Source organism: Bacillus rossius, chromosome 1 (genome assembly GCF_032445375.1).
Source record: "Bacillus rossius redtenbacheri isolate Brsri chromosome 1, Brsri_v3, whole genome shotgun sequence".
In the NCBI taxonomy this organism is placed as follows: domain Eukaryota; kingdom Metazoa; phylum Arthropoda; class Insecta; order Phasmatodea; family Bacillidae; genus Bacillus; species Bacillus rossius.
In genome coordinates, this window is record NC_086330.1 from 258,796,507 (window position 1) to 258,823,553 (window position 27,047).

General features: G+C 34.1%; 1 protein-coding gene across 8 annotated transcripts in view; it reads right to left on the minus strand.

The window, feature by feature from the left end:
- The window catches only part of LOC134527514 (trithorax group protein osa-like), a 251,358-nt gene extending 224,618 nt beyond the window's left edge, over window positions 1–26,740 (minus strand). For 4 of the 8 annotated variants that reach the window (XR_010074209.1, XR_010074208.1, XM_063360246.1 and 1 more), the window contains exons 1-2: window positions 26,498–26,708; window positions 14,063–14,195 (exon numbers count right to left, since the gene is read on the minus strand). Coding sequence is in view for 5 of the 8 variants with exons in the window: in XM_063360246.1 (XP_063216316.1) it covers window positions 14,063–14,191 (129 nt within the window). In the remaining 3 variants the exon portion in view is untranslated. Of the gene's footprint in view, window positions 1–14,062; window positions 14,196–26,497 lie in introns of those variants that run through there. The other 4 variants (XM_063360248.1, XM_063360244.1, XM_063360245.1 and 1 more) reach the window with 3 other exon arrangements.
- Window positions 26,741–27,047: the final 307 nt, after the last annotated feature.

Consider the following 27,047-nt stretch of genomic DNA (forward strand, 5'->3'; position numbering starts at 1 on the left):
CAAATAAATTAAAAATAAGTTAAGTTTGGTAATGATAAATCATTGTGGTCAGTTTTTGCTTAGTGTTTAAGAGGGTTTGTCATGTTAATATGTTACCAGGTGGATACCTGGTAACATAATGGGAACTAACGCTTACCGGCGGCCATGATGCCCTGGCCTTGTGAGTCAGCTTCCGTCCACTGCCCGGGGTAGAAGGCCTACGCGTGCCTCGTCGACTTCAATTTTAGTTTCACTGATCTGGTAACATCCGTCGCTCCGTAATTATTTTTTAAACCTTTTTCTTTTCCTCGAGGTCTACCCCGGGAGGTTGGCTCTTTAACATAATTATTTAAATCCAGTTGGATTTATTTAGTCTTAATACGTAACGAACTTTCGAGGCCAGGCCACGAGGTGACCTGGTCAGCCTTTAAGCCGGTGTAATATTCCTGTTGGCATGTTATTTCAGTGTATCAGTTAATAACTCTCTTTTCACGTAATTACTTATGTAACATTTCATTTCCTTGTGCCGCTCGACATCAATAAAGAGCTTTCCCTAGACTTATGTGAGTTTCACTGAGCAGCCGTGTGTGTAATCTTCTGAGTCCCGAGGCGTGTGGGACGCCTTAAGAGCCCACTAGTGCTACTGCGCAAAGGGGGAGTCGAGCCTAGTCCCCACACGGGTTATGTCACGGCCCCGAGCCAGGAGTCTATGGCCGGGTCCACGGGCACAGCGTTCCTCATTTCTTGAACCAATAAAAAGGAATCTCTCTATAAACTAAGTTAAGCTACGACAATTCTAAAGACCTGCAGCAAAAGATGTATGGACTGCATAAAATCTTGAATCTTAAATTACGAAATTTAATTTTTTCACGTCACTTGGTCCACTTGTGGTGCCTGGCAGACTGGATGAAAAATAAGTTTTTACAAGCCTTGAACAGGCCGCGAATCATTGTTGCAGTGCGATTACCCCTGAACCACTTACGGTGCTGTTCTGATCAGGGTTGGCACGTTTAAAACAAAATGTTTAAAACAATATGTTCAAAATTGTTTAAAACAATACACTCTGAATAAAACAAGTTTAAAACACAATGTTTAAAACATTCTGTTCTAAACATGTTTTTTTATATGTATTTTAAAAAAAGTTTTATTTCTTACGAAAACTGCTTATTGACATTTTCATCGCAAGCATCACTGTCTCATTGTAAGTCACCAATTGTGATAAATATCCAGACTAGGATGAGAAGTTTTGAAGTGAAACACTTTCCTCACTTAAACATAAAATACCAGCACTGCTTGGGGTCAAACCAGTCATACCTTTTAGGGTGCCAGTTCCACTAAGTTCATCTAACCTAATTAAAATTTGTTTTTGTTAGTTAAGTGCACGGAAAACAGTTACAAGTTTGGCAGCCTTCTCTGTTCCTAGCCGGTTCCTTACAGTACTATGCACAAACCCGAATGTGGAGAAAAGACGTTCAATACCAGCTGACAAAGCCACTGCACTGTGTAACTGATGTGCCAGGTTCAGAGTATCATGATGAGTACTTTTCTCCAAAGCCATCCACCATACTAGAGGTTTAATCTCTTTTAGTGTTACATGGCTGAATAAGTATTATCTTTGAAAGATTTGTGCAATGGGAGTGCATGACTTGATGTAAGCTTTTGGACATAACTTACGCCATTGCTAAGCACAAGTATGTCTGTAGAAGAAAACTACAAAAAACACAAATGACAAAAACACAAATAAAGCAAAAAATTGCTGTTGTCAGGATATAAACACCACAGAATACTCCACAACAGGAATTTGGTCACACCTGTGTTTTCGTACCATGTGCGTCTCTGCTTTAGGATGGGAGCAGATTGCAGTTCCCGAAACGTCGCTTGTTTCTGTTTTAGAAAACTGTCATGTTTGTTTCGTCTTTTCGTTTTTTCGTGTTTTTGTCTCATTTTGACTGTTGTGCTGAATTATTTTGGGTTCAATATTTTTGTGCTGTCATCATTTGTGGGGTTTTTTTTCCGTTCTTTTTTGAAAAACTATTGTATTTGTTTCGTATTTTCGTTTTGCTGTGTTTTTGTCTCGTTTCAACTGTTGTGCTGAATGTTTTGATTTCAGTATTTTTGTGCTGTCATCATTTGTGGGGTTTTTTTCGTTCTGTTAGTCCATTTTTCTTTGTTTCGCTGAACATATTCCTGTCGTGGAGTATTGTGTGGTGTTTATATCCTGACAACAGCAATTTTAGGCTCCATTTGTTTTTTTGTCATTTGTGTTTTTTGTAGTTTTCTTCTACAGACATACTTGTGCTTAGCAATGGTGTATGTCCAAAAGCTTACATAAAGTCGGGACTGAATAAGTACTCCTTGAAAAGTGAACTTTTTGCCTTGTACTTAATAATATCCGGAATGGCTACAGTCAGGGAAAACCGGGAAATGCCAGGGAATTCCATATTGAAAAATGTGTAGCAATATACCTTACACCTGATGGGACTTCTGCTGAAACCATATGTGCAAAATATATTGTGGTGGTTTTGGTTAAAATTAATATTAAAAACAAAAAAAGTTTAAACTTAAAAAAACTCTTTAAAACACGACAAACTGTTTAAAACAAAAAAAAACAGTTTAAAACAATAAAAAACATGTTTTTGATTTTTTTTTAAAAAAACTGTTCTTTTCCCAACCCTGGTTCTGATTGTGTTTAGGCATGAAGTGTGGCCTGCCTACTCGGCACAGTACCAGTCACAGCCGGACCCCGTCTTCCAACATTTTCTGTTGTGTTGTTACCTCACATTTCCAACAGAAACTGCTCAATTTACCACCCCCGAAAGTTGGTCTGCATTTTGTTACAGCCTGCAGTGTCTAATAGTTTCATGTCAATAACTGATTACATAATAATTTTTACACGCTTTATATTAGCTTCACCTGTATATTTGTTTGTATGTTTGTAACCGACTCCTATGGGTGCGATTTTGACCCACTTTAAATGGCCAGATTTCATTCAAACTTTGTAGATTTATCGACGACCGATGACAATACACTAATTTCTAAGATTATTCCATTATTCAATTTGAAAAATAAGATTTTTGTCAATTTATATAATTTCACAATATTTAGTAGGCTTTGTTTATATCGCGCCAAAGACAAACTGAAAGAAAAGAGTTTGCACATTGTAAAGAAAACCATTTCGGTCATGTGCGAACTCTTTTCTTTCAGTTTGTCTTTGGCACGATATAAACAAAGCCTACTAAATATTGTGACATTTAATTAAATGAAAAGTGAGAATGGGTTATGATTATTTTGAACAATATACTTTCTTGAAGAGAATATTATCTATATTTGTATAAATATGAAAAAAAATACCTGAAATAAGGGCTTTAAATGTTGTTTCTTTCGTTATGTTAAATAGAGAAACACAATTACGTCTTTGTTTTATTTTACCAATTAACCAAGAGTGAAACATTATTATAAAACAACATTTTCTGCAAATATTTCACGAAACATGGAAAAATTGAGGTTTGATTTTGCTGTGAAACCAACAGCAGATGGGAAATCAAACACCATGCATAACCTCAATAGCTACACCTGATGAGCAGATTTTTTAAATTCCACTCGAACACCAACCTGCAAGTCTACATGAAGCAGTTACAAATACTCCGAACTATGCCAAGGTCAGTAAATCATTAAATAAATTACATCAAACACGGAAAATGTGGATAAGTTTGACAGATGATATATCAAAAACATATTTGGATAGAGAGCAAAACTTACAGTTTAAGAATTTTTACTTGGAAGAAATTGAGGAAAAAACAAAAAGTGCTGAATCTATACCTAGTGGATCAAATAAAAAATTGTAAAAACTGTTAGAAAAATTTTTTGAAGGAAAAAAAACTATATCTGAAACTCAAAATTGAGGGAAAATAGCAAAAAAGATTTCATGATTGAAAAATTCACGGGCAAAAACTCAAATGCTTACCAGTGGATTAAAGGTTTCAACAAAGAATGTGAATGTTTCCTAATCAAAAAAGACAAAAAGGAAATAGAAATTTTAAAACATTTCTTAGAATACTCCAGTGTAGATTGGTACAACTGCATGCAAATGAAACTTACAGTTGCAAACAAAGGATGGTCACCCATCAGATAAGCGCTTGCCTTTAAGGGGATTGGTGCACCAGCATCGTATTAAAAAAACAATATATTTGTTAATGATTCAGCTGCTAGAGAAGATTTGAACCATTCTGGTGTAAAATTTATTTTTTTATTTTTTTATTTTAATTAAGTTATTGCTGATTTTCGGGAATTTTTTAAATTCAAGCTTTATTAAAAAACTATAAAGAATTCAGTGGTAAAACTTTCGCAGATAAATTTTCAGACACGGGAGATATGACTGTGACCATTATTTTATCTGTAATCATTATTAATTTAACGTATTTACAATTTGAATTTTAATAAATAAGCTGCTACGAAATTACGTGATATTCATTTGCGAATTTAATAACATTCGTGTTTTCATTTGTAATTCAAACGCCTACATATATGTCGGCTGAATGATTGACTTTATTTTAGTCTTTAGCTTATTGCAGTCGGACCTAAAGTAAACATGTAGCTGTAGAAATTTGAGCAGCGTGCAAGCTCGGATACGAGGAATTATGGAGCGCGCTGGACAGTAGTGACACCTTGCGACAGTTTTCCAAACTTTTTGCAGCTCGTTCCCACCCAGCCACAGCTGTCTGCTGTTTACGAAAGGGAGACGGGATTTCGCGGGAAACTGATATGAAGGTCAACGTACTCATTTTCAGTAGATAAGAGAATGTGTTTGGTATAGCTCGGCGTATAATTGAATGGTTATTCTCTGTTATTATTTAGCACAGTGATTTAGCTAGATGTTTTTTGTTGTAAGCGTGAGATTTATTCAGGAATAAAATGCAGAAGAAACCTCCACCAAGCAGCGTACACAAAAGAACAAAACTATCGAAAACCATTAGAGCGCTTAGAAAAAAGAATAAAGAAAGATACAAGATTATTTTATTATAGCTTTTTTTACCATTTATATTTATTTTTCAGAGTTGCGTATGTACAACGCGATGGACGCGATGCGACAACAAAAAGATGTGTAAAATTTTAAACATGTTTTTTTTTTTTGTTTTTTCAGCAATGCGTGAACCATTCATTAACTATACTCAACATGTATCCGTATAATTACGTTTGAGTTTTTTTTTATGACAGGCACCAATGTTAACAAGTTTATTAAGCCACAATAGACTTTTTTCAGAAAACTAAGTGTAGCAGAAAACACTCAACATAGTCTCACACAAAATCAGTTTACATGAATGCAGTTTTAAGAAGTAAACTACGTAAATAATAGTTAAACATTATTTAATATCTGCTGGTAACGTTTCCAAAGTATCAGCTTCGCCTTCATTCACGAACAATATTCGTGAGCTTAATTATTTATTATGCTGGCTATTCGTTGGTGACTGTTAGGACTGCAAAATTAGTAAATATTTTTCACCCTATCCTGAGTTAAATCTAAGTGTGCGCGGTTAGATGAGGACCTAGATGTGTCTCAGGCTTACGCCTTTACACTCTACTCATGCGGGGTATTAACCATGCGCGTAAGGGCGCGTTGCCATTGACCTGTAGGATAGTCTCAACAATCCTCTACGAACTCGAAAAATGTCACCTGCTCATTGCCTACTTGACTTGTGACAACTGCTTGTTGTAATGCCTGTGATTCATCGTTGATTTCGTTGAGGAGTTTTCAGTGATTCAGAGCCTCCCATTTAACTGTGGCCGAATTGAAGAAGCAGTACTTGAATTCATAGCGAATGGAAACCACAAATATTTACTGATGTAGTGGTTGGTAAAAAAAAATATTATTCGTATCGCGTCCATTGCTTCGCGCCATTATGGCTCCTATATTATATGGATTTATAAAATATAACGATTCATTTACGACACTTAAGATAAGGTGTGTAGGATTTTAAGAATTCACTTGAATTAATATTTAAGAACATATTTCAGGATAACTTGTGAAGACGCTCGTACAGACGGCACCGGTTGTGATGACTCATTGTTACCAGAGCAGGGGCCACGCATGTGAAACCTCAACACAACTCGAAAATCAGTAAGTGTTACATTGAAATGTGTCTGCTACAAATGTTCAGGAATTATAACTTTGAAATCGAGTAGAAATATTCCTGCAATCAGCATTAGGTATATTTTAATAGACATTGAAAGTGAATCATTAAGTAGCTTCAAAATCCAAATACCGGAATACAGATAGTCTGTAACAATACAGACCTCACAGACTAGATATGGTCCAGATTGTTAATACTAACACATTTGAAAAAAAACTGACTAGTTACTGAATATGTTGAAATTTTGTAAACCTGTTACTTTAGATGATTGGTGATGTAATAATGTCTCTTGGAAACTACATAAGATTTTAACTGCTTTTATTTCTCCATAAATTCGCAAATCACCATGGCAGCCATTTTACGATCATGATTTAATTCTTAAATTTTAAATTAGTTTATTTGTTGAGAGCCTGGTACAATGTGTCTGACCACTAAAGCGATCCGAGCCGCGTAGTGTATACTACTGCGAGGTTGCCGAAGTAGGCTCGGGTCGGGACGAATTTCGCTGTGAAGAAACAAAGGTTTTTAATACATGGAAAATTATCCCAAAGCCGAAAATTTGTACAGTAGTAGAATGAAAATTCTTAGTAACACGTCAAAAGTTTAAGTACTGCCGCAAACCTTGTGCGTCACACCAAAAACGGGCAGTTAAGTCCAAAATGACAATTTTATGCAACGATCCACAATAATGGATATTGCAAATGCACTTTATGGATTAGACCGTCAGTATGGAACCCAAAATAATCTAGAAACATTGCCCTATCTGAGGATAGTGATAAAAAGCACAAAGTTTTAACATGTTTCTATAAAATATACCTTTTAAATCATTAAAGTTAACGAATTCACTTTCATTCAATTTTAAGGAAATATAAATACATCTTACATAAACTTAAAGAGCCCAACGTGGAAATCGCTTAAAGTAAACGTTGTTGCATATTTATTCATCTTTAAATTGGTATATTTTTTAAGTGTCTCATACAATTAGTCTGACCACTAAAGCGATCCGAGCCGCGTAGTGTATACTACTGCGAGGTTGTCGAAGTAGGCTCGGGTCGGGACGAATTTCGCTGTTAAGAAACAAACCTTTTTAATACATGGAAAATTATCCCAAAGCAAAAATTTTGTACAGTAGTAGAATGAACATTTCTTAGTAACACGTCAAAAGTTTACTGATGAAACCTTGTGATCACACCAATAATGAGCAGTTGAGTCCTTAATGATAATTTCTACAATGATCCACAAAAATGTTTCGTAACTTTTAATAACTTTAATACTTTTTTAAGCCGGTTCTTATTATGGCACCAAAGTAATATAAAAGAATGTCCTACATGGAAACTGTGATAAACACCTCAATGTTTAAACGTCCTATTATTAAATTGGTAATTTTAATCATAAAAGGTAAGAAAAATATATTTTTTTATAGAAATTTGACTACATGTTACATAAATATGTTGAGTGTAGCGTCAAAATCACTTCATAAATATTGTCTGTGTGTTTTTTTTTAAAGGTTTAAATGTGTATATTTTGAGTGTCTGGTACAATAGTCTGACCACTGATGTATTTCAAGATGCGTAGTGTGTGTGCAGCAGTGTTAGTCGCTCGTGCTGGGACGTTTTTTGCTCCAGAAAACTAAGGTTTTTAATGTATGGTAATTCCAGACTGAATTTTACTCTGAAAGAATAAAAGTTTCCTAACTGCAAGTGATTTTTGCTGCTTACGTAGATAAAAATCTTCCAGGATGCGATTTGCTTAGTTAAAAATGTTAGTATGATCGACTCTTTAATTTCTAAATTATAAATAAATAACAATAGAACTTCCCGGAAAGTTGTGATAAACTGACGATATTACGCGAGTAGCAGACCCGTACGTGACTACAGAGAAAGGCTATTTTCCTTGACCGTTAAGATTTCTGGGACGAACACCCTCTCACAGCTGGGGTCATAAAATACGGTCAAACTCTTGCAAAAACATCCACCACCGCTCTTTGCCACTAGCAATTCAACGAAGTAAGCTAGGTGCAGCACTCCAATGAATTAACTTAGAAAAAAAATACTAAATATGTAATTCTATCAATACATTTTACAACACAACTTATGTTTTATTTATTTTCTGGGAAAAAATAATATTATCATACGAATTATGTTATAAAAGTGACAAAACTCAATAAGCACATTTACGGTGTATCGTTTTCTTCAATTGTTATGTAGTAAACCAATTTCATATAATTAAATATATATATTTTATAATATAGGCTACATTAAAATTTTGCACAGTTCTGATCTAAAATAATATAATGTATTAGAAATAAAAAATAATTATATTTTTTGGTATTAAAATATTTTTTAATAATAAAATTTTTGTAACAAAATACGAACACACTTATATAAAACCAGAGGTCCTCTAGAATTTTGATTTACAAGTTCCAAGCAGAAATTGTTTATTGTTAATTTTATTGTATCAAAAATCATTCATATAAGAAAAAAGAATATGTATATCTCAATAGATGTAACATGAATACACCCTATCATATGCATTAAATATATTTTAAGTAATTCCTAAATAAGACCAAGTTTATTGAGTGTCGCAGTACGCAGCGTGTTTCAAAGCCCGCCGGCCGTGAAAGATCAGTACGGCCGCAGTACACTGCAACGCTCGGGCAGCTTTAATGAGGCAACTAATTATGCTAAACTCTTTATAAATATACTATCTTAAAGCTAAAAGTATAATTAAAAACATTTATTTAGACATTTTTTCTTATTGGGCTCTTCAAATCGGTGTAAATCGTATTTTTATCTGGGTGGCAAAGATAAAATAAATATATGTCGTGAATTAATCGCTTTATATCATATCTTAAATATTAAAAATTTAAATTTTTTCTAACATTAATTGGCATATTACAGTTTCTAGATTATTTTGGTAGGTTTACGGACAGTCAAAATTAAAAACTGTATCAATGGGTAGCATTTTAATGGACTGATGCTGTCACCTAGGACTTAAATGCAAATTTTCGGTGATAACGCACAAGGTCTTCAGCGGTAAACTTTCGGTATGTTATCAAGCATTGTCAACTCTACCACAGTACAAAAATTCAGCTTTGGACAAATTTTTCACAGGTTCTCTTGGTTTCCTGGAGTAACATGAAAGTCTACGCGGGGAAGAGCGGCTACCTGATCCGAGAATGAAGGATAGGACGAGATGGGAAGCGAAGATAAGAGCTCGTTGGGTGTCCGTGTTGGAGAGAGAGAGAGAAAGAGAGAAAGGCGATATTGTGGAAGACCTTCGAAAGATTCCCACTAGATGGCAGGCCTCAGAGCTGCAACATTCGACAACCTCCCCTCACAGAAGCTCTCTCGCCACTAACTTGCCAAATCTCACCCACTAGCTTATATACGTGCTGGCTGGCCGTACAGTAGTAATAAACAAGCATTTATAAAACACTTAAGCTCATTTCCAACAAATTCTGACGAATGACTGTTTTTTGTCCTGCACCAATCCCCTTAAATATCAAGCAGGTTCATTACTTGAGAATGCTTTAAAAAAAGAAAGGTTGTTACTGGAAGTAAGAAAAACAATTGATACTGGGACACTTATAGACCTTATTGCATTTGGCTTACCTAATTATGTGGCTGATAAAGTTGACAGAGAAACTTTACAAGGAACTGAAGATCTCTACAATGAAAAGGAAAATTGGAATATCTTGTAGCCAAACAATTGAATATGTTACCAAAAGCATCACCAAATTTAATCACTAGTGCACAAATACAAGTGAGAATGTTATTTTCAATGTTTGACAGCTTTTAAAGGTAATCTATTTATTAATGATTAATGACATACAAAAACATAGCTCGTAACATTCATTTCAAACCATTGAGTAGGTGGAAAAGAGATATATAATTGCAAATGGACACTGCCGAGAATTAAATACAATCTTGTAATTAAGTTACACTATAGTACTTACTGTTATAGAAGGTTTGTGGATAATATAGTATAAATTTTACTCAAATACTGTTATCAGTTGAATAAACTAATGATAAAGGCTTTCTCAACTCAACTGTGACAAAATGATCCCAATGATGGATAGCTAAGATAAACACTTCATATTGGCTGGATAGTATGTATATCAGTGATTTCAAGCTTATGTAAAAGAATTAAATGTGTTGAAGTTCAGTTACACGGTTACAAAAACTTTTAAAGTCCTCTGATTATCAGACTTTATAAGGTGTTTAACAATTCAAGAGTAAATTTTCCTGGGCCTTTTATACTTAAGTAGTTGAGCACCATCAAGTGTTAGACATACATATCCAAGTAATGTCAGCTTATTGTAAGAACATAATTTTCCAAAGTAAAACTATCAAAATTTCCTCAATACACAACTGAAAATAGACACTGCCCACACATCTTTAAGAATAGACACTTTTTTTTTTCATAATTTTTTTTTTTTAACAGAATGAACACAAATTTGTTTATCTGGAAAATGTTTGCTACTCAAATAAATTATTATTTCAGTAATATAACTTTGATTTTTCTGGAAGTAGCTATTGGAAACGGAAACTGCATGTAGTATCCAAACAAAAATTTACAGAAGAAATTTAAAAAATATTTTTTATAGTATACTGAAAGTATACTGATACTCCTAAATGATTTAATGTTCTTGTATTTTCCATGTTTTCTTGACTTGAAACATCTCTGAATCAGTATGTTACCATTAAGTAAAATTAATTACACAGTCTGCCGGGCTCTTTCATCCCATTGAGCCACAGGGTGGTACTGATTGTAGAAAAAAAAATAAGTTACTTTTTCTTGAACTTTTTGTGACATTCCATGGTAAAAATACAAAGAAAAAATATTATTGGTGGTGGTAGGTTACAGCTTAAGTCTCTCTTGACACCAGAAGAAGAGTGAGGCAATAAGACAGTAGTAGTGATGAGTTAATACTTTTGTAACACTACGTACAAAATTAGCATACGAAATTAAAAAAGGTGATATTTAATCTACTAAAAATTACACCAAATGAAATGTACCATATAATCACTACAATTACCTTCTAGGCTAAAATGGAGTTGTCACAATGATATTAGCTTTATTTTCTAAGCTACACAAAATACCTGAATTACTTAATTCAGAATTTTATGATAAGGTAGTTTATTAGGACAATCTCAGTAATACCTCAAACTGTATTATAGTTTAAAATATATATACATCCCTACTAACAGTTTAAAATACATAAATATAAAAATTGTATTAAACCAGTATCAGAGCAAATTGAATTTATAAATATATTATTTTATCAAAAACAACAACCATTTATCTCAAAATAAAAACATATATATATATATATATATATTTTTAATAATAATGGTTGAAACTATGTCCCACAGTAAAATGATTAAACTGGGTAAAAGCAAAGTGATAAGTGCCTGGAGGCAATTGCTACATGAAAAAATCAGTGCTTGCCTTTGGTTTGACCATGGTCAAAAGATTTATAGTTCAAAATGTTGCAAAATCCACATTACAATATCAGTGAGTTGAGAGTTTGGACACTAGAAAATGGATTAATGTGTTAGTTTCCTTCCCCCCCCCCCCTTCACACTTCCCCCTGTCCATGATTCTATTTCGGTTTTTCAAAATTGGTTCTTGTTTAGCTTCTACAACATTTACGACTAAAAGTGTTGCAATGAAGATACCGTACGTTGTGGTTTACCGCAATCTGGCCACAAACACGCACCTGCAAGGCATAGTTGCTTTTAGTCTAATTTGATGGCTAGAGCAGCACAATGCCTACATCCTTTGGGGCAGCAGAATCTAGTATGATGTACAAACAACTGTTTAATTTACTGCATGCCCACAAACATTTTAAATTGTCATTACATGAGGAAAACTTAAGTTAAATTCTAAGTTAAATTTAAACCACCAGCAACATAAAGATGTACAAATATGTCTGTGGCCCCATAAGAAAAGTGTAAAAGTTGTTAGTACTTTGAAAAGCCAGGCCTACCTCTTTTGGCATCATAACTTGGATAGGAGAGAGGGATGGATACTCTGTGCCTGTTCTCTAATGCCAGGAATTATTGCTAATGTTGAATATCTTTTATTACAGTCTACTCCTTTTGTATTTGAGTCGCCAGTGTTGAGCAATTTCAAATATTAAAAAAAATATTGGTTGTCTGTAAAGTCGGTTTACAGACGATAGTTTAACGTGACGTCATAACAAAACCTTGATGAAATGATTACATACTTTTATGAATAAAATTGAATAATTTTTATTGAATTATCACTATTTTGTATGGATACAAAGAAGGAGTGAAATGAAATCTACAATTTAATTAATAAATTTACTTTTATTTGCACGCATTAATTCAAATATTTTTATTACTTTAACAAAGAGATTATTATAACTATAACTTTTATACATGTTTGCTATTTAACTTCTTCCAATCTGTGTTATTCTGTTAAGGATAGGACGATGTTAGGAAAAGTAGGAAATGAATGGGAGTGTTTCAAGTTTAATGTGCCTCGAAAAAGTCAAATCGATGGTTGTTCCAATCGAGTGGAAGAGAGATAGATGCGGTGCAAGCCTTCAATGAGCGTAACGGGACACAGCGTAATGGGACAATGTGCAAAACGGGACACTTTCATGCGTGCAGCCGGCGTACATCGATTTATTAGACGTCACGTCAAAAAAATTGGCAACTAATAGCTGCAAATTTACTCTGACAATCTAGCTAGACTTGAGAAAATGAAAGGCAAATTTACTGAAGACAAATGAAAATACATTTTGCTAGAAACAATTTGTCAGTATTAAATAAACTAGGAAAAGCCTACATCTTCAGACACAATGAGCTTTGAAAATATTTGAATGAATGTGTCTCATTAAACGAAAACTTTCGAATACTTTTGTAAAAATTTACATACTTTCTCATACTTTTGTCTACATTCACATATTTTCACAACCCGTAATTCGCAACTTTAAACTCTCAACTCTGAGGTCGGATTCAGTGTTAGCATTAAAATTGTGGCAATATGTATAAACATTTACAATAGGGTTATAAATTATATTTTTACCTGTCATAAACCCATTGATTCATTTTTAGATTCCACTGAAAACATGGAAAGACACTGGATAAGTCTATTTTCAATGCATGATTACGAGTGTCTCAAATATTAGAGTACCCTAAAAATTTCCTATTCTTCTTATGTGTGTGAAGTTGCACTTCTGAAGCGTGTGGCGGCCACGCACCAAAATGTTTTTATAATTTAAAACGAGGAAGGCAATCTTCTCAAATTAGTATATTTCCATGATTATATATACCAAAGTACTTCACATTTACTTGGTAAACACACATAAGGTGAACTGTAAATAATCATTAGAGGAACAGTACATCCCTTGGTAAACACACCTACTAAGTCCAGATAGCTATCATGTTACACACTGGGTTTAGCTGGCAACAAGCATAACAAATTGCAATACAACTGTCGGGATCACAGTTAAAATTAACTGCCATACATTAGGAGAAAATTCGCGAGTCCATTGACTATGGTATGCCCGCTTACGGAATTTTTAATTCAATCAACTTTATACTTTACCAACTGTATTTTAAATATCACTCCCATTCTTCTATTATTTTATTTATATTAATTATTAGCATGCAAAATCAAAGTTAGTTTATTTATTACACCAAGTAATTATAATTTCTACTTCTAATTCTTATTTTCATTTTCCTGTTTCCCAACATTGTATGTAAAAATACTTGTAATTTTTCAGTCAACTAGTTTAATTTTTTTAATATGGTACGTACACACAAATTTTCTAATCATCATACCAAGAAATTGTAATAGTTTGGAAAACATTTATGATAACATTGAAAAATGAATTCTAATTAAGGTTTCACTGTGCTTGTGAAGTAGGAGAACTACTGTGATGAAAGGAAGCGCTCACACCGAACCACTGGTCTCACCTTGGTGACCGGCAGCTCCGTCTGACTCGACTGGTTCCAGCTTGGGATGACCTCGGCTGCCTGCGTCGCAAACACGCCTGTTGAAGGGTCACTCACAGCTGCTGCAGTGCTGCCAACCACGTGGTTCATATCCCTGTGCAGCCACATTCCGCTTGCCAAAATAGCTCACAACAGACATGTGACATGCCTTGTAACAACTGGGTCATATGTGAACATAGGGGAGGAAACTAATGTCATTCTTTATTAAGTCTATCTCACGCTTACAACTGTTGCCAGATTGATACTACATTGCTTGTTACCATTAAGGGTATTTTTAGTATACCATCGTTTATCATAAAAGTTTTAACACATTTTAAATTTTACTATTTGCTGATTTTTCTACGGCTGCAAAATAGTTATCTATTGACAGTATACTATTACAGTTTTAGTCATTCTGAAAGTGGAAAAAATAATTCAATGCTAACACCAATTATTAGTTCACAGGAGGAACTATTTGGAGAAGTCAGCCACTATTAATAACAAGTTATTTCATAGAATTATGTGTTAAAAAGAGCCAAACATTTAACATTAAATGATATAAAATAAATTGCTAACAAAGAGAAATAAAATCAAGATGGAAACTTTCTATTACATCTCCTTAGAAATAAAAAAATTAATATCAGATGATGTTCTTGATGAAATACAAAAGGAAAATATATTTCTAAAATCCTCATTCCAAATTTTATAACAAAAAAAAGTTTCAGACACATTTGAAATAAATTTCATTACATTTTAAAATTGTGTCAAACTTTTGTACTCTATGGCATTTATCTGGTAACAGAGCACACCAGAAAAAGGATACACCAATCCCTCACTTAGCACGTCTTCAGAGTGTACAAATTCATTTAGTGTGACCTTAATTTTACTGTCCCAGTCTTTAATAGCACATATGTAAATTTCAATTAGCACGAAATCGCTACAGGCAAAAAAAAAAAAGGTCGAACATAAAGCCACAAAGTCTGTTTCAACTCGGTAAACAACAGATATAGGGTCGAGTGGAGTAATTCCGACCATGGGGTAAATACGACCAGCAAGCTTTTCAACCATACTGTAATGATTGAAAAATCAATAGAATATGATTACTATTGTCTATTATGTAAGTTATGTGTACATGGTATTGACCTCGAAAAGTCTCAAGTACTTGTCAAATTATACCCTCTCATTTGCTACAGTGCAAAAAGAACTGTAAATCCATTCCGACATTCATTCCAAATTAGTGGAATCAGTGCCTTGACATTTGCTTATAGTAAGCATACTTATGACAAACGAGTTTGTTAAAATGTATTTTACTTTTTTTAACTTTTGATGAGGCTGTACACTGTGGTCGTAAATACCCCATCATTCAACAATTTGTGGGGTAATTCCGACCACATCCTTACCAAATTACTAAATACTTATATCTCTGTGTTACAGGAAAATGCCTCAAACATACACGCGTAAAAATCCTTGTCGCAGATACTCTGTCGAGGATGTAACCCAAGCAGTCCAGGATGTTAAGGATGGCAAGCTATCACAGAGAGGAGCTGCAGTCAAGTACGAAGTCCCAAAAACTGTTATTCAGGAGTGGGTATGCGGCAAAGTTAGGTTGACACCTTTGGAAGTGGGCGACCTAGGACTCTGAGTGTGAAGGAAGAACAAGATATTGAAGATTGCATTATTGCGAGGACTCATTTTGGATATCCTTGCGACCGCCGCGAATTACTGAACTTAGTTGGTGAATATGTGAAAACAAATAGGCCTAGACCTGGCGACAAAACTCAATTTGCTGATGGTACCCCTAGTGAAGACTGGTACCTCGGGTTCATGAAAAGGCACCCTTGCTTAAGCTTGAAAAAACCAGAACTTTTACAAAAACTGCAGAAGAATGCTACAAACCCTGATGTTGTGTACGACTTTTATGACAAATTGGAGGCTGTCCATAGGGAGAAGGAATTAACAGGAACGGACAAAGCTTGTTTTGTTTTTAATGCAGGCGAAAGTGGTTTCAGCAGCGATCCATCTCGTGTTCGTGGCATTGGTCAGAAAGGCACAACTCTGTCCAGAGTTTCTGGTGGATCAGGCAAAGAGTCAACAACAGTATTGGCCTGTGTGTCAGCTGATGGGGCTGTACTGCCACCTATGGGTCATCCCATGTGAAATCAACCAATAAAAAAATTAATTTGGACCTTACCCCTTTAGATTTGAATGATTTTTGGTACACATGTTGTAGCCATGGGACAGTTGATAAATACAAAATTTTAAATTTTTTGGACTAATAGGTTTTGAGTAATAGCCATTCAAAAAATAAAAAAAACCTATTTTTTTGCAATATTTGGATACAGTAAAAAATATATAACTTCAAAACTATTAGGTCTAGAGAGCTCAAACTTGTTATATTCTCTTCAGTATTTAATGGGCTTTAACCTGATATATAACAAGGCTGTCATCCTTCAACTTCCATTTTTTTTCAAAACAATTAAAAAAATATTTTTGAAAATCTCAAAAACACCCCTTTTAATTTGTCGCCCTACCGGTCCCTGCTACGATGTTGCCGTCGTTGAGGGCGCAAACTAGCCTAAGTTTAGACCCCGTGGGCCAGTTCAAAGGTAGAGCGGAGATCCTCGGGGTCGTGACGTCGCCATGTGGCTGGCAGGGAGCTGGATCGGTAGAGGTGGTGGCCCGGTGAGGGTAGAGCTGCTCAGTTCCCGGCGGAACTGTTCACTTGCGAGGCGCGACACACAACTTGCCTGGTCCAGGTCTGAAGCTCGACTGCCTCGCTCCGCATCGCTGCGCGTCACCCGGAGCCGGATTCCCGCAAAAACGTCCCAAGTGCGGCAGGACTCCTCCAGCCGCGAGCTACACCCCCACCCTGGTGAGGCGACGAGGGGAAATAACGACCTGTGCGAGCGAAGGGCACTTGGGACGACGTCAATTTTTTTTTTGAAAAATATATGTTTTTTGTATACTAATAGGCTACCTCTATACCAAGTTTCATAATGGACCAACAATGGACTCATCTAAAAAAAATATTGTCTTAATAGTGCTTAAGCCAAAATACATATCTAAAATATACATACACTCGTATGCTGTTTACTTACCAATTTTCAGGATGAAAGAGTATTTGAATTATTTTGCAAATAATTGTTAAGTTGTCATAATTACTAGAAAGTAAATGTCGCAAATTGTATTAGTAAAGTAATAAAGCAAGTTTATTTAATTTTGTTTTACACTTTTACTCAATCTTGATTTCTAAAAATTTTTCTAAAGAATGTGATGACACACTAATTTCAGTTTTACTTAACGTGTACACTCTTCCGGTTGCTGTCACAGGATTCACTACTCATAGAATAGAATTACTGGGTACTGTTAGTATGTCATTTGGTTTGGGGTAAAAAAAATGAAGGAGATGGCCCCTTAGGATGTAAAAAGCTAACTGTAAATTCATTTTCACCATTTTTTTTTAAGAATACAAGCAAGCCACAATGATTTGTCGTAGACTACTGTATCATATCCAGAGTCAATTTTCTGTAAATCTGTAGGTGTTAAGTAATTAACTTTTGTTACAATATCTGTCACACTATGTGCACTTGATGAGAATGACTTTGTGAGAAGACGATTTTCAGAAATCGGTATAAATGTATGCAGTTTGTGAGTACCTTCAATTGCTTTTGAATTGTTTAATCTCAGAAAAAGTTTCTTTTCAGCTGCATCGTAATCATCAGCTGTGCAGTATTCAAAGTCTATATCCGGAATATTATGACTGGAAAACTCAAAAAGCTTCTTTGGTGTAAGTATTTGGCCATTGTATGGTCTTTGTAAACTAGCTTTGGAAGCTAGTCTTTTAACTGTGCCACCTAATCCATCGCAGGCACTCTTGCCGTGTGATGTAGCGAAGAACTGCCATTCTGCTTCTACTGGAAAATCATTCTTGTGTAGGCACAAGTTTAAAAAATTCTTTCTATTTTTATACTGCGCAGCACTGCCATCAGAAAAGTAAGTGATTTTTCATAGTTCAAATGGTAGTGTATCTTTCAGTATTTGTATAATTTTTCTTTGAAAAGCATAGAATGCTATTGTATTGTGTTGCAAACACTCTGAAATGAACACATACTCCGCATGTAGTAGTTTTTCTTGCCACTTATAATATACAATAAATGGGTGCAGTATGGCTTGGCTGCTCGTCCAGTGTATGATTGTACTTCATCCTGCAATACAAATGAATAATTTTCTGCAAAGTCGCAGTTAAAGATAACCTCACCTTCCGCCAGATTTTCCTTACATTCTAAGTAGCAATCTTTCTGTTGTAATGCAATAAATGAATGGGTTTTCAGTTTTAAGAGACTTTCTATAAAATCTTCTATGAAATCATCAATTTCTTTCACAACTGTTTCCATCATACATCTGTCTACTGTCACCCATTGCTTGTATCCTCATCAATTACCTCGTTTTTAAATATCTCAGCCAATGCTTCTTTCAGGTATGCTGTCCCTGGACACTTGACATTTATTCATGTAACAATGAGGGGCTGGAGGGTTACACATATTTTTTGCTAGAAAAGTGTGATATGTTTTAAGAGGTGATCCATCTAAATAAAAATTGTTTATCCCTGAACCAGCTATCATCAATTTGACATTTTGATACACAGTACACGCACATACTGTCTGAGTTCCACTTTTACCAGCTAAAATACAATTTTTAGGTCTTAACTCACAAAATTTTGAGAATCCAATTTGTTGAGTTTGATGTTTTTCTTTAATAGCTTGATAAATTTCATTTAAGTTAGCTAATACTAAATGCTTTTGCACTTGAATTTTGAATCCTTTGTTCCTGATTGTAACACAATCTTTTTTACCAGGCATAATCTCTACTTATGTCATCATCCTTTTGATAAAAATATTTAACAAGTTGTGCAGTATCGTCACTTAATGTTTTGCCAGGCTTTGGGTTTGGAGTTGAAAGAACTCCCTTTTAACATACTAATTTTTTTACAGCGTGAGCCATATAATTAGTGACACCAAACTCTTCTTCAATTTTTTTTACATGTCCAACTTTAGGGTAACATGGATAAAATAGTCATTATTTCACTTCGCTTAGTTGTTTGGGCAATTTTTTTTTTACAATTGTTCAATAATTTCAGACTCACATTTTCTTCTTTGTTTCCTTCTTTACTTTCTTTCTTAGAACAAATGAATTTGTTTTCCAAGCTTGCCACTATTTTTTCTATTTTTTTTTTTGTGGAGTAATTTTATGCAGCAAGTTTTTTTTCTATTTTATGGGAGATTCACCAATAAGTTCCAGTGATTTATTTAAGTAATGTATCAATGCTCCTGAGTCAGTAAATGATTAATTATTATCAATGTCATCCTTTTGACTCTTACCAGCTACATTACCATCCATCTGTTCTGATATTTTAAGTTCACTATACACCTTTTTCCTACATTTGTTACATATTTTCATACCCATTTTAATATCTGTATTTAAAGAACACATACTATCTGTCACATTTCTGAGATATTTTTTCTCCAATTACAGATGGTTTTGTTCCTTATATGGGTTACAACATTTAACATTATAAATACACCAGTTATTTTTTTGATGTTTGTTTGCCACTTTTAGGAATTAAAAAGAAATATTTAGCTTTATAACAAATGCTAATAATAGTTCACTCTAAATAAATAACAGTCTTGACACTTTGAAAGAAGTATGCACTCAAATAATTTACATTCAACACATTACAAATATGTAGACAACCATAAAGTTCACAGTCCTACAACAACTGACTGGGATAAACAAGAGAGACACAGAAATGTACAGGTTATGTTGGGAATCTTTTTCACAGAGAAAGCAACATTTGCAAAAAAAAAAATTATATAGCTATTCTTACAAACACATTAAAACTTACAATTTGTATATTAAAAAAACATTATGTATGTATACATTCTGATTATTCAATAACAAAACTTAGATTCTATTTGCATTTAAAAAACCTAATATTAAATGCTCACTCTTTGGTGACATTTATCAGCAAATTTGGAAAAGCACTATTACTTAAGACAATATTTTTTTTTTTAGATGAGTCCATTGTTGGTCCATTATTAAACTTGGTATAGAGGTAGCCTATTAGTAGTATACAAAAAAAAAATTATTTTTCGAAAAAAAATTTAAAAGGGGTGTTTTTGAGATTTTCTAAAATATTTTTTTAATTGTTTTGAAAAAAAAAATGGAAGTTGAAGGATGACAACCTTGTAATATATCAGGTTAAAGCCCATTAAATACTGAAGAGAATAAAACAAGTTTGAGCTCTCTAGAGCTAATAGTTTTGAAGTAATACAATTTTTACTGTTTCCAAATATTGCAAAAAATATGATTTTTTACTTTTTTGAATGGCTATTACTCAAAAACTACTAGCCCAAAAAATTTAAAATTTAGTATTTTTCAACTGTTCCATGGATACAAGTGTACAAAAAATTAACAAAATCTGAAATGGTAAGGTTCAGAGCACTGGTTGATTTCACATGGATTGACCCTTATGATTGTTTTCAAGGGAGCTGCTGTACAAGCAAGGTGTACATCTGAAAATGCCTATCCAGGCACACTGTACTCAACTTCCACAAATGGATGGATGGAAGAGCCACAGTTTTTAATTGGTTCTGTGCATGCTTCATACCACATGTTATAAAACTTCGTGAACTGAAAAGTTTGCCTGAACAAGCAGCTGTTCTAATTTTTGATGGACATGCCAGCCACATGAGTTTGCAGATATGTTCTGAGACTTTAAAAAATAATGTGACTCTTATTTGTCTGCCAAGTCACTTGACTGATAAATTACAACCATTAGACAAATGTGTATTTGGCCCTGTGAAAACCAGTTGGGACATCAGACTTGTGCAGCATGGGAAAAGCAACATGGGCCAGAAAATAGGTCGCTTGACAAAGTGTATGTTTGTACAGCTGCTGGGAGAAGTTTGGCAAACTACAATGTCATCAGGTAACATCATATTAGGGTTCCGAAGTACTGGAGTTCATCCTGTTGACTGCAAGAAATTCTCAGAACATGAATTTGATCCACTTGACCTAAGAAAATACAAGGAGCGACAGCTGTCAGAAGCATGTTCTGTTCCATCTCATAGTTCTATAAAAGATCCATGCCAAAGAGCCATATCAATTGAACAAAATGGCATCCATCCAACTCCTACATTTGTAAAACCACCAGGTCACATAGGTCCAACCTCCCCTAATTCAATACAGGCTTTACATTCCTCAACAATACCTGTAGGCTTACAAGAACCTATGCTAATGCCTTCAACATCAACAAATCCACCAAATATTAATGCAAACAACTTGTCTCTACGTACAGGCCTACTTCTGTACATTCCAAAAACAAACAATATGTACCAGTCCCACACTGCATTCAGTCATCGAGGTATTTGCTGAAACACTGAGAAGACCTCATAAGCCTATTAATGAACTAGACGATGGACAAAAAGCTCAACTTGAAAGGAAGGTCACACCCAGACTAAAATTGATGACGTATGTAGAAGTTCTGACAATAAAAGCTGTGATGGAGAGAATCGAACAAGCTGAAGCTGCTAAGGTCAAGAAAAAGTCTAGGCCTACGAAAGAAAGAACTAAGAAACGGAAGATAGCAGCAGATGCACACAGTAATGAAAAAGAAGCAGAGGATAAGTCAGTGCAAATGACACACACAGCGAAGAACCGAAAGTCGTCCAAATCGAGGCTTCAACACACAGCTTCAAATTCCTCTTCAGAAGATGAACCCTCTGCTTACCAGCAGATTCCTTAAGTGATCTGGATGTTGACTTACCAGAAGTTGACTATTTAGCACCTACAAATGAAAATTTTACTTTAGGGAAGTATGTGCTCGTCACACTTGTAGGAGGTGCCCAGAAATCAACTCGTTATACATATGCATGTTGTGTTCAAAAAGTAATCTCAAGTGATGAATTTGGAGATGAAATTGTGGTTGTGTCTTTAAGACGTGAAGGATTATCATCAGAATTTTCAGTTGTTGAGAATGATGTATTTACTGTAAGCAGAGACCAAATTGTTGGCATTTTACCAGAACCGAAACTTATTGAAAAGGACAGAAAAATTATTTACGTATTTTCTGGAACAGTTTCTGTTTTTGAAAAACCATAGGTCTAAGCATTACTTCTCACAAAGGAAGGTGTTCAGTTTTATTTACATTAATTTATTCTTCATTCAAAAGCTATAGTCTAGTATTTTGAATTTAATTTGTGAAATTGCAATTCCATTTGAATAGAGCCTGTAAATATGTAATATGGCCAAGTTTTGTTTTAAATTGTCTCAAAAGTAGAGAAATAACAAGTGTGCATGTATTCATCTGTTTAAAAGTACCTACATTGCTGTTAAGGTAGGCTTATTACGTTAATAAAAGTAGGCTAAGAATATAAAAATTGACACGTGATTATTTCACTATAACAAAATTTTCTCATTCTGGGGTAAAACCGACCACCTCAATTTCATCAATTGAAAGCTGTTATGTTTTAAGCATAAACAGTAATGGTCATTTCTACCCCTGCCACTACTACATGTTACTGTATGGAGACTAACTAAACCAAGTGGTCGGAAATACCCCAGTTGTTGGTCAGAATTACCCCAAATTTTCAGATTATGTATTTTCTACTGGGGTAGTTCCGACCACCAATTTTCCACCACTAACATTACACCTATTATCATACAATCACATAAACACATCCTTTAAGGACCAAAGAACCACCTCAGTATGTATAATGTCACAAAAGATTTATTTTGTTAGTAAAGACAATTTTTTTAAATTTGAATTTTAGTAAAATGGTCGGAATTACCCCATCTGACCCTACCATGGCATACAGTTAGCCATACGAGGAGGAAGAGATACACGTGCAGGTCTGAATATGCTATCAGCTATTGTACAAACATCAGCCATGGAATGTTCAGTTGCAGCTGTGGAGTGTGAAGGACCAAATGTTTTTACGTCCACGCGTACGCCGTCGTGCCTTACCGTTGTCACTCGGCCACAGACCTGGCTGTGATGAATTTCAGTCTAGCCAGTGAACTCGTATGCAGAAACAAAAGCAACGTCTACCCATTCGCCTGCTGGTAACTTACATGTGCAAGCACCTGGAGTTGGGATTAAAGTGGAATCATGGCTTCCAAGTGAGAGATGTTCAAAAATTTGAGACAAAACTAGAATGTGCAGAATGTCAAGAATGCCACACATATGTTGGTCACACTTTAGTTTTTTGCAAGTCAACTGTGCGCACAATCGTACACAATAAGGACTATCAACCATTTGTATAAGTCTGATGCTGTCTGTTGTACTTGCAGGAATAGATTTGTCATTAGATAATGGAACAGAAATAAACATATGATTCACATGGAAAAAATTGTTAAATGAATGGTGCAATGAAAAAAAAAAATATCAAGGGTCTGACAGGATTAGTGTGAACCAAGCGGTTATACACTAATAGGCATTTTAATTTTTCAAAAATTAAAATGTAAATATCAGGACAGTAATATCAGTTTCACTGCCAGTAAAAGATGGTTTGGAAAGGTATGCGAGGTGGGTTGAAGGTCATGCCCAGGCAGGCAAGTCAACCAGCCAACTGACGATAACTACCTCCCGTTATGCAGTGTCATATTTGTCGTTTTAACAACATCAAGTAAATTAGCCTTGCTATTTATGAAAATCAATGCTTCAGAATAAGCGATTTCGGATAAAACGAACATATGTAAGAATACATTAGTCGTGTTAAGTGAAGGATTGGTGTAGTGCTAATGGCAGAAATCATGCATTGGGAAGAGTGAGTAAATACCCATTTTAAAGTACACAGCAAACTTAGGATGCGACTCACTATAATTATTTATACACTTTACAAAAAAATTTAAAAGCTGCAATCAATAAACAAACAGGTAAATATGTAGTTGGGCGGTTTTTGGGAAAAAAAAATGTTAAAAATCCGAAAATACTTTTATTATATGCTCTTTAACTTCCTCTTTTCAATAAAAGTGGCGGAGGTAATAAATTACAAATACTTTAGGAGATATCGAATTTTTAAATTTCATCACAATTATAGCAGTGCGTTCATGTGGCTTTCAGCATTTTTTCTTGTTTACGAGCATCTATTTTTTTATTGGATAATGATGTCACGTGATTGTTTGTGATAGGCCAGAATTCAAATTAACCAATACGTGATTATTTACTTCATTTATTGTTTAAAACTGTATTTAATTACCACCTCCAACTTAGGCGAGTTTTTAACATTTCTAATTTTAAAGTCTTATTTTTTTATTGTTGCGCAAGTAATAAGTAACAAAAAAAATTTACGTGAGTTGTTTATGTTCATCCTTTGTCCCGGTTTGTTAGGTCAGGTCAGTTACATTATAAATACTTTAAAACTAAAGAACCATTGAAATAATTTCATATTATTTCTAATGTACGCTTAGTTTCAAAGTATTTATAATGTAACTGACCTGACCTAATCGACCATTTTCATTGATTAGGCATTCACAAACACACGGCAAAATAAAAAAATGGCGACGGTCGAATGATAAACACAGGTCTTGTATGCAATATAAGAACGGCGATATCTCCTAAAGTATTTGGAATTTCTTATCTCTGCCGCTTTTAATGAAAAGAGGAAGTTGAAGAGCATCTAATAAAGGTATTTTCGGACTTTTAACATTTTTTTTCGCAAATACCGCTCAACTACATATGATGAAATTTAAAAATTCAATATCTCCTAAAGTATTTGGAATTTCTTACCTCCGCCGCTTTTAATGAAAAGAGGAAGTTGAAGAGCGTCTAATAAAGGTGTTTTCGGATTTTCAACATTTTTTTTCGCAAATACCGCTCAACTACATATTTACCAATAAACATTTATAGGTTAACATATTTTTACGAGAATATTTTTATTCAAATTGCATGATGGTTATGGTTTCAATAACCAAATTTTAAATGAAACAAATTAAAAAAAAAAAATCTTGTAAAACGACACCAAGTAAACACCTTGCTTTACTAGTAAATGTTCAGGGGAATGATAAAGAGTTTTACAACAAATCTTTAATCATGCTTACAATCACAAACAGTTACACATATTTTGCACATGATGGATTAATTGTTAGCAATGTTCATGCACAATTCTGATTTTAAATGTTTTGGAATTCATATACGGTAAGTAATGTTTTCAACTACATCTTACAATAAAAATTTCACATTTTTCATAATTTTTTTCTGCAAAAGTGTCAAGTATATAAACCTATTTTCTTTATGTAATAATAAAATAAAAATGTTGATGATTCTTATAGAACATTCTCGCATGTGTTGTGCTGCCAATTAGCAATTTTTGGCACAATTTTTAATTTGAATTATGGAAAATAATTTTCCAGTCATTTTTGCTGCTAAATGAAATTTAAAAATTAAATCCTACACGTGTTGATTTGATGTGCAATTGAAAGAAAAAATCAAGGAGAAAAAAACCCAAAATATTATGTGCTATCGCACATCATGATTAAGCATTCCACACCTCCATACTGCTAAATAACATCCCTTTCAAGGGTTGTGGGTTTTTAATGCACAGGAGAAACTTTTTTTTTTTAAATTTTTATTTATCTTTCACTGCATCACCAAATTCAAATACAAAATATGCACATTGTTATGTATAATCACACGATCGGCAATGCAATTAAAACGAAAGATGGCCATGGCCATGTCATTGCACAAGTATTGTAATGTAACCTAAAATAGGTAACATCTAAGAAATCCGGGGGAATTTACCAACACTGTTTTTAGCATCACACAAGAAATGTCTGCAGTACTGAAAAAAACAATTTTCTTATTTTTTTCTTATTTTATATTACGGAAATGTTGAAACATAAGAAAATTACCCAAATATATTTTGGTAATTATAGCACTTTGCACCACAAAAAAAGGTTGAACGCTTCTGATTGGTCAAAAACATATTAAAATTTTAGCAATAACTGTATTACGTGATATCTACAGTAAACTCTACTTATTAGTAAACCAGGCTTGTGTAAATGCTTATCGTAATGTACGATTGTTGCAAGTTCAACTGAATTACATGAAATTCATCTGTTACGTATTCTATGTTTTACTTGTGAAAAGCTTGTTGATTGTGGCGGGGCTTTAACCAAAAATTATCATAGTCACCGTTGATTTTATTTAGTGTTGTGTGAAACCTGACAGGTAAATCGGTGTTTACGTTTCCGCATCTTCGCAGAACCCATTAACCGCTGTACATATCATGGTCCAGAAGTCACTAAAAACTATGATCACAGTTAAAATAAAATGCAACATCAGAGATATATTAAATTCTAAAATTATTACAATGGAAACCTACAACTGATTCGTAGGACCTATATTGATATTCTCACCTTGAAAGTTAATAACGAAGCATTTTTCTTCGCTGAAAAAATAAACCTACATTTAAGCACCAAATCTTCTTTGAAAATTGTTTTTTATTTACGATCGACAAAAAAGGTTTTCTGCTACAACTACAACATAGAAAAAAGTTTAACATTCAAAATTCCAAAATGAAATCCCAAACGGATATCATAACAAATATTTGGTCTCAGATATATGATAATAGTAAAGCGCAGAAAATACTGCACAATACCAAACACGGTCATATAGATAGGTCTCACAACATCCTAGCTTTTGCTTCAGAAATGTTTCATCCTCTCACGGCGGCCTACAAACTAATAGCGCTAGTACTCGTAAAATGAACTTTTGTGTATAATATCATTTAATTAAAAATTAAGTCTCAATATCTGTTGTTTTTTCCAACTAGTATATTTTTATTCGTTTGGGTGCTTGTTGAGTACCTAATACGTACCAATGCCTTACAAATATCTGTGTCATTCAAGCTGAAGTGGTGATAGAGAATGCCAAGCTTTTGTATTGCACCTGGTTGTAATGAAGGCT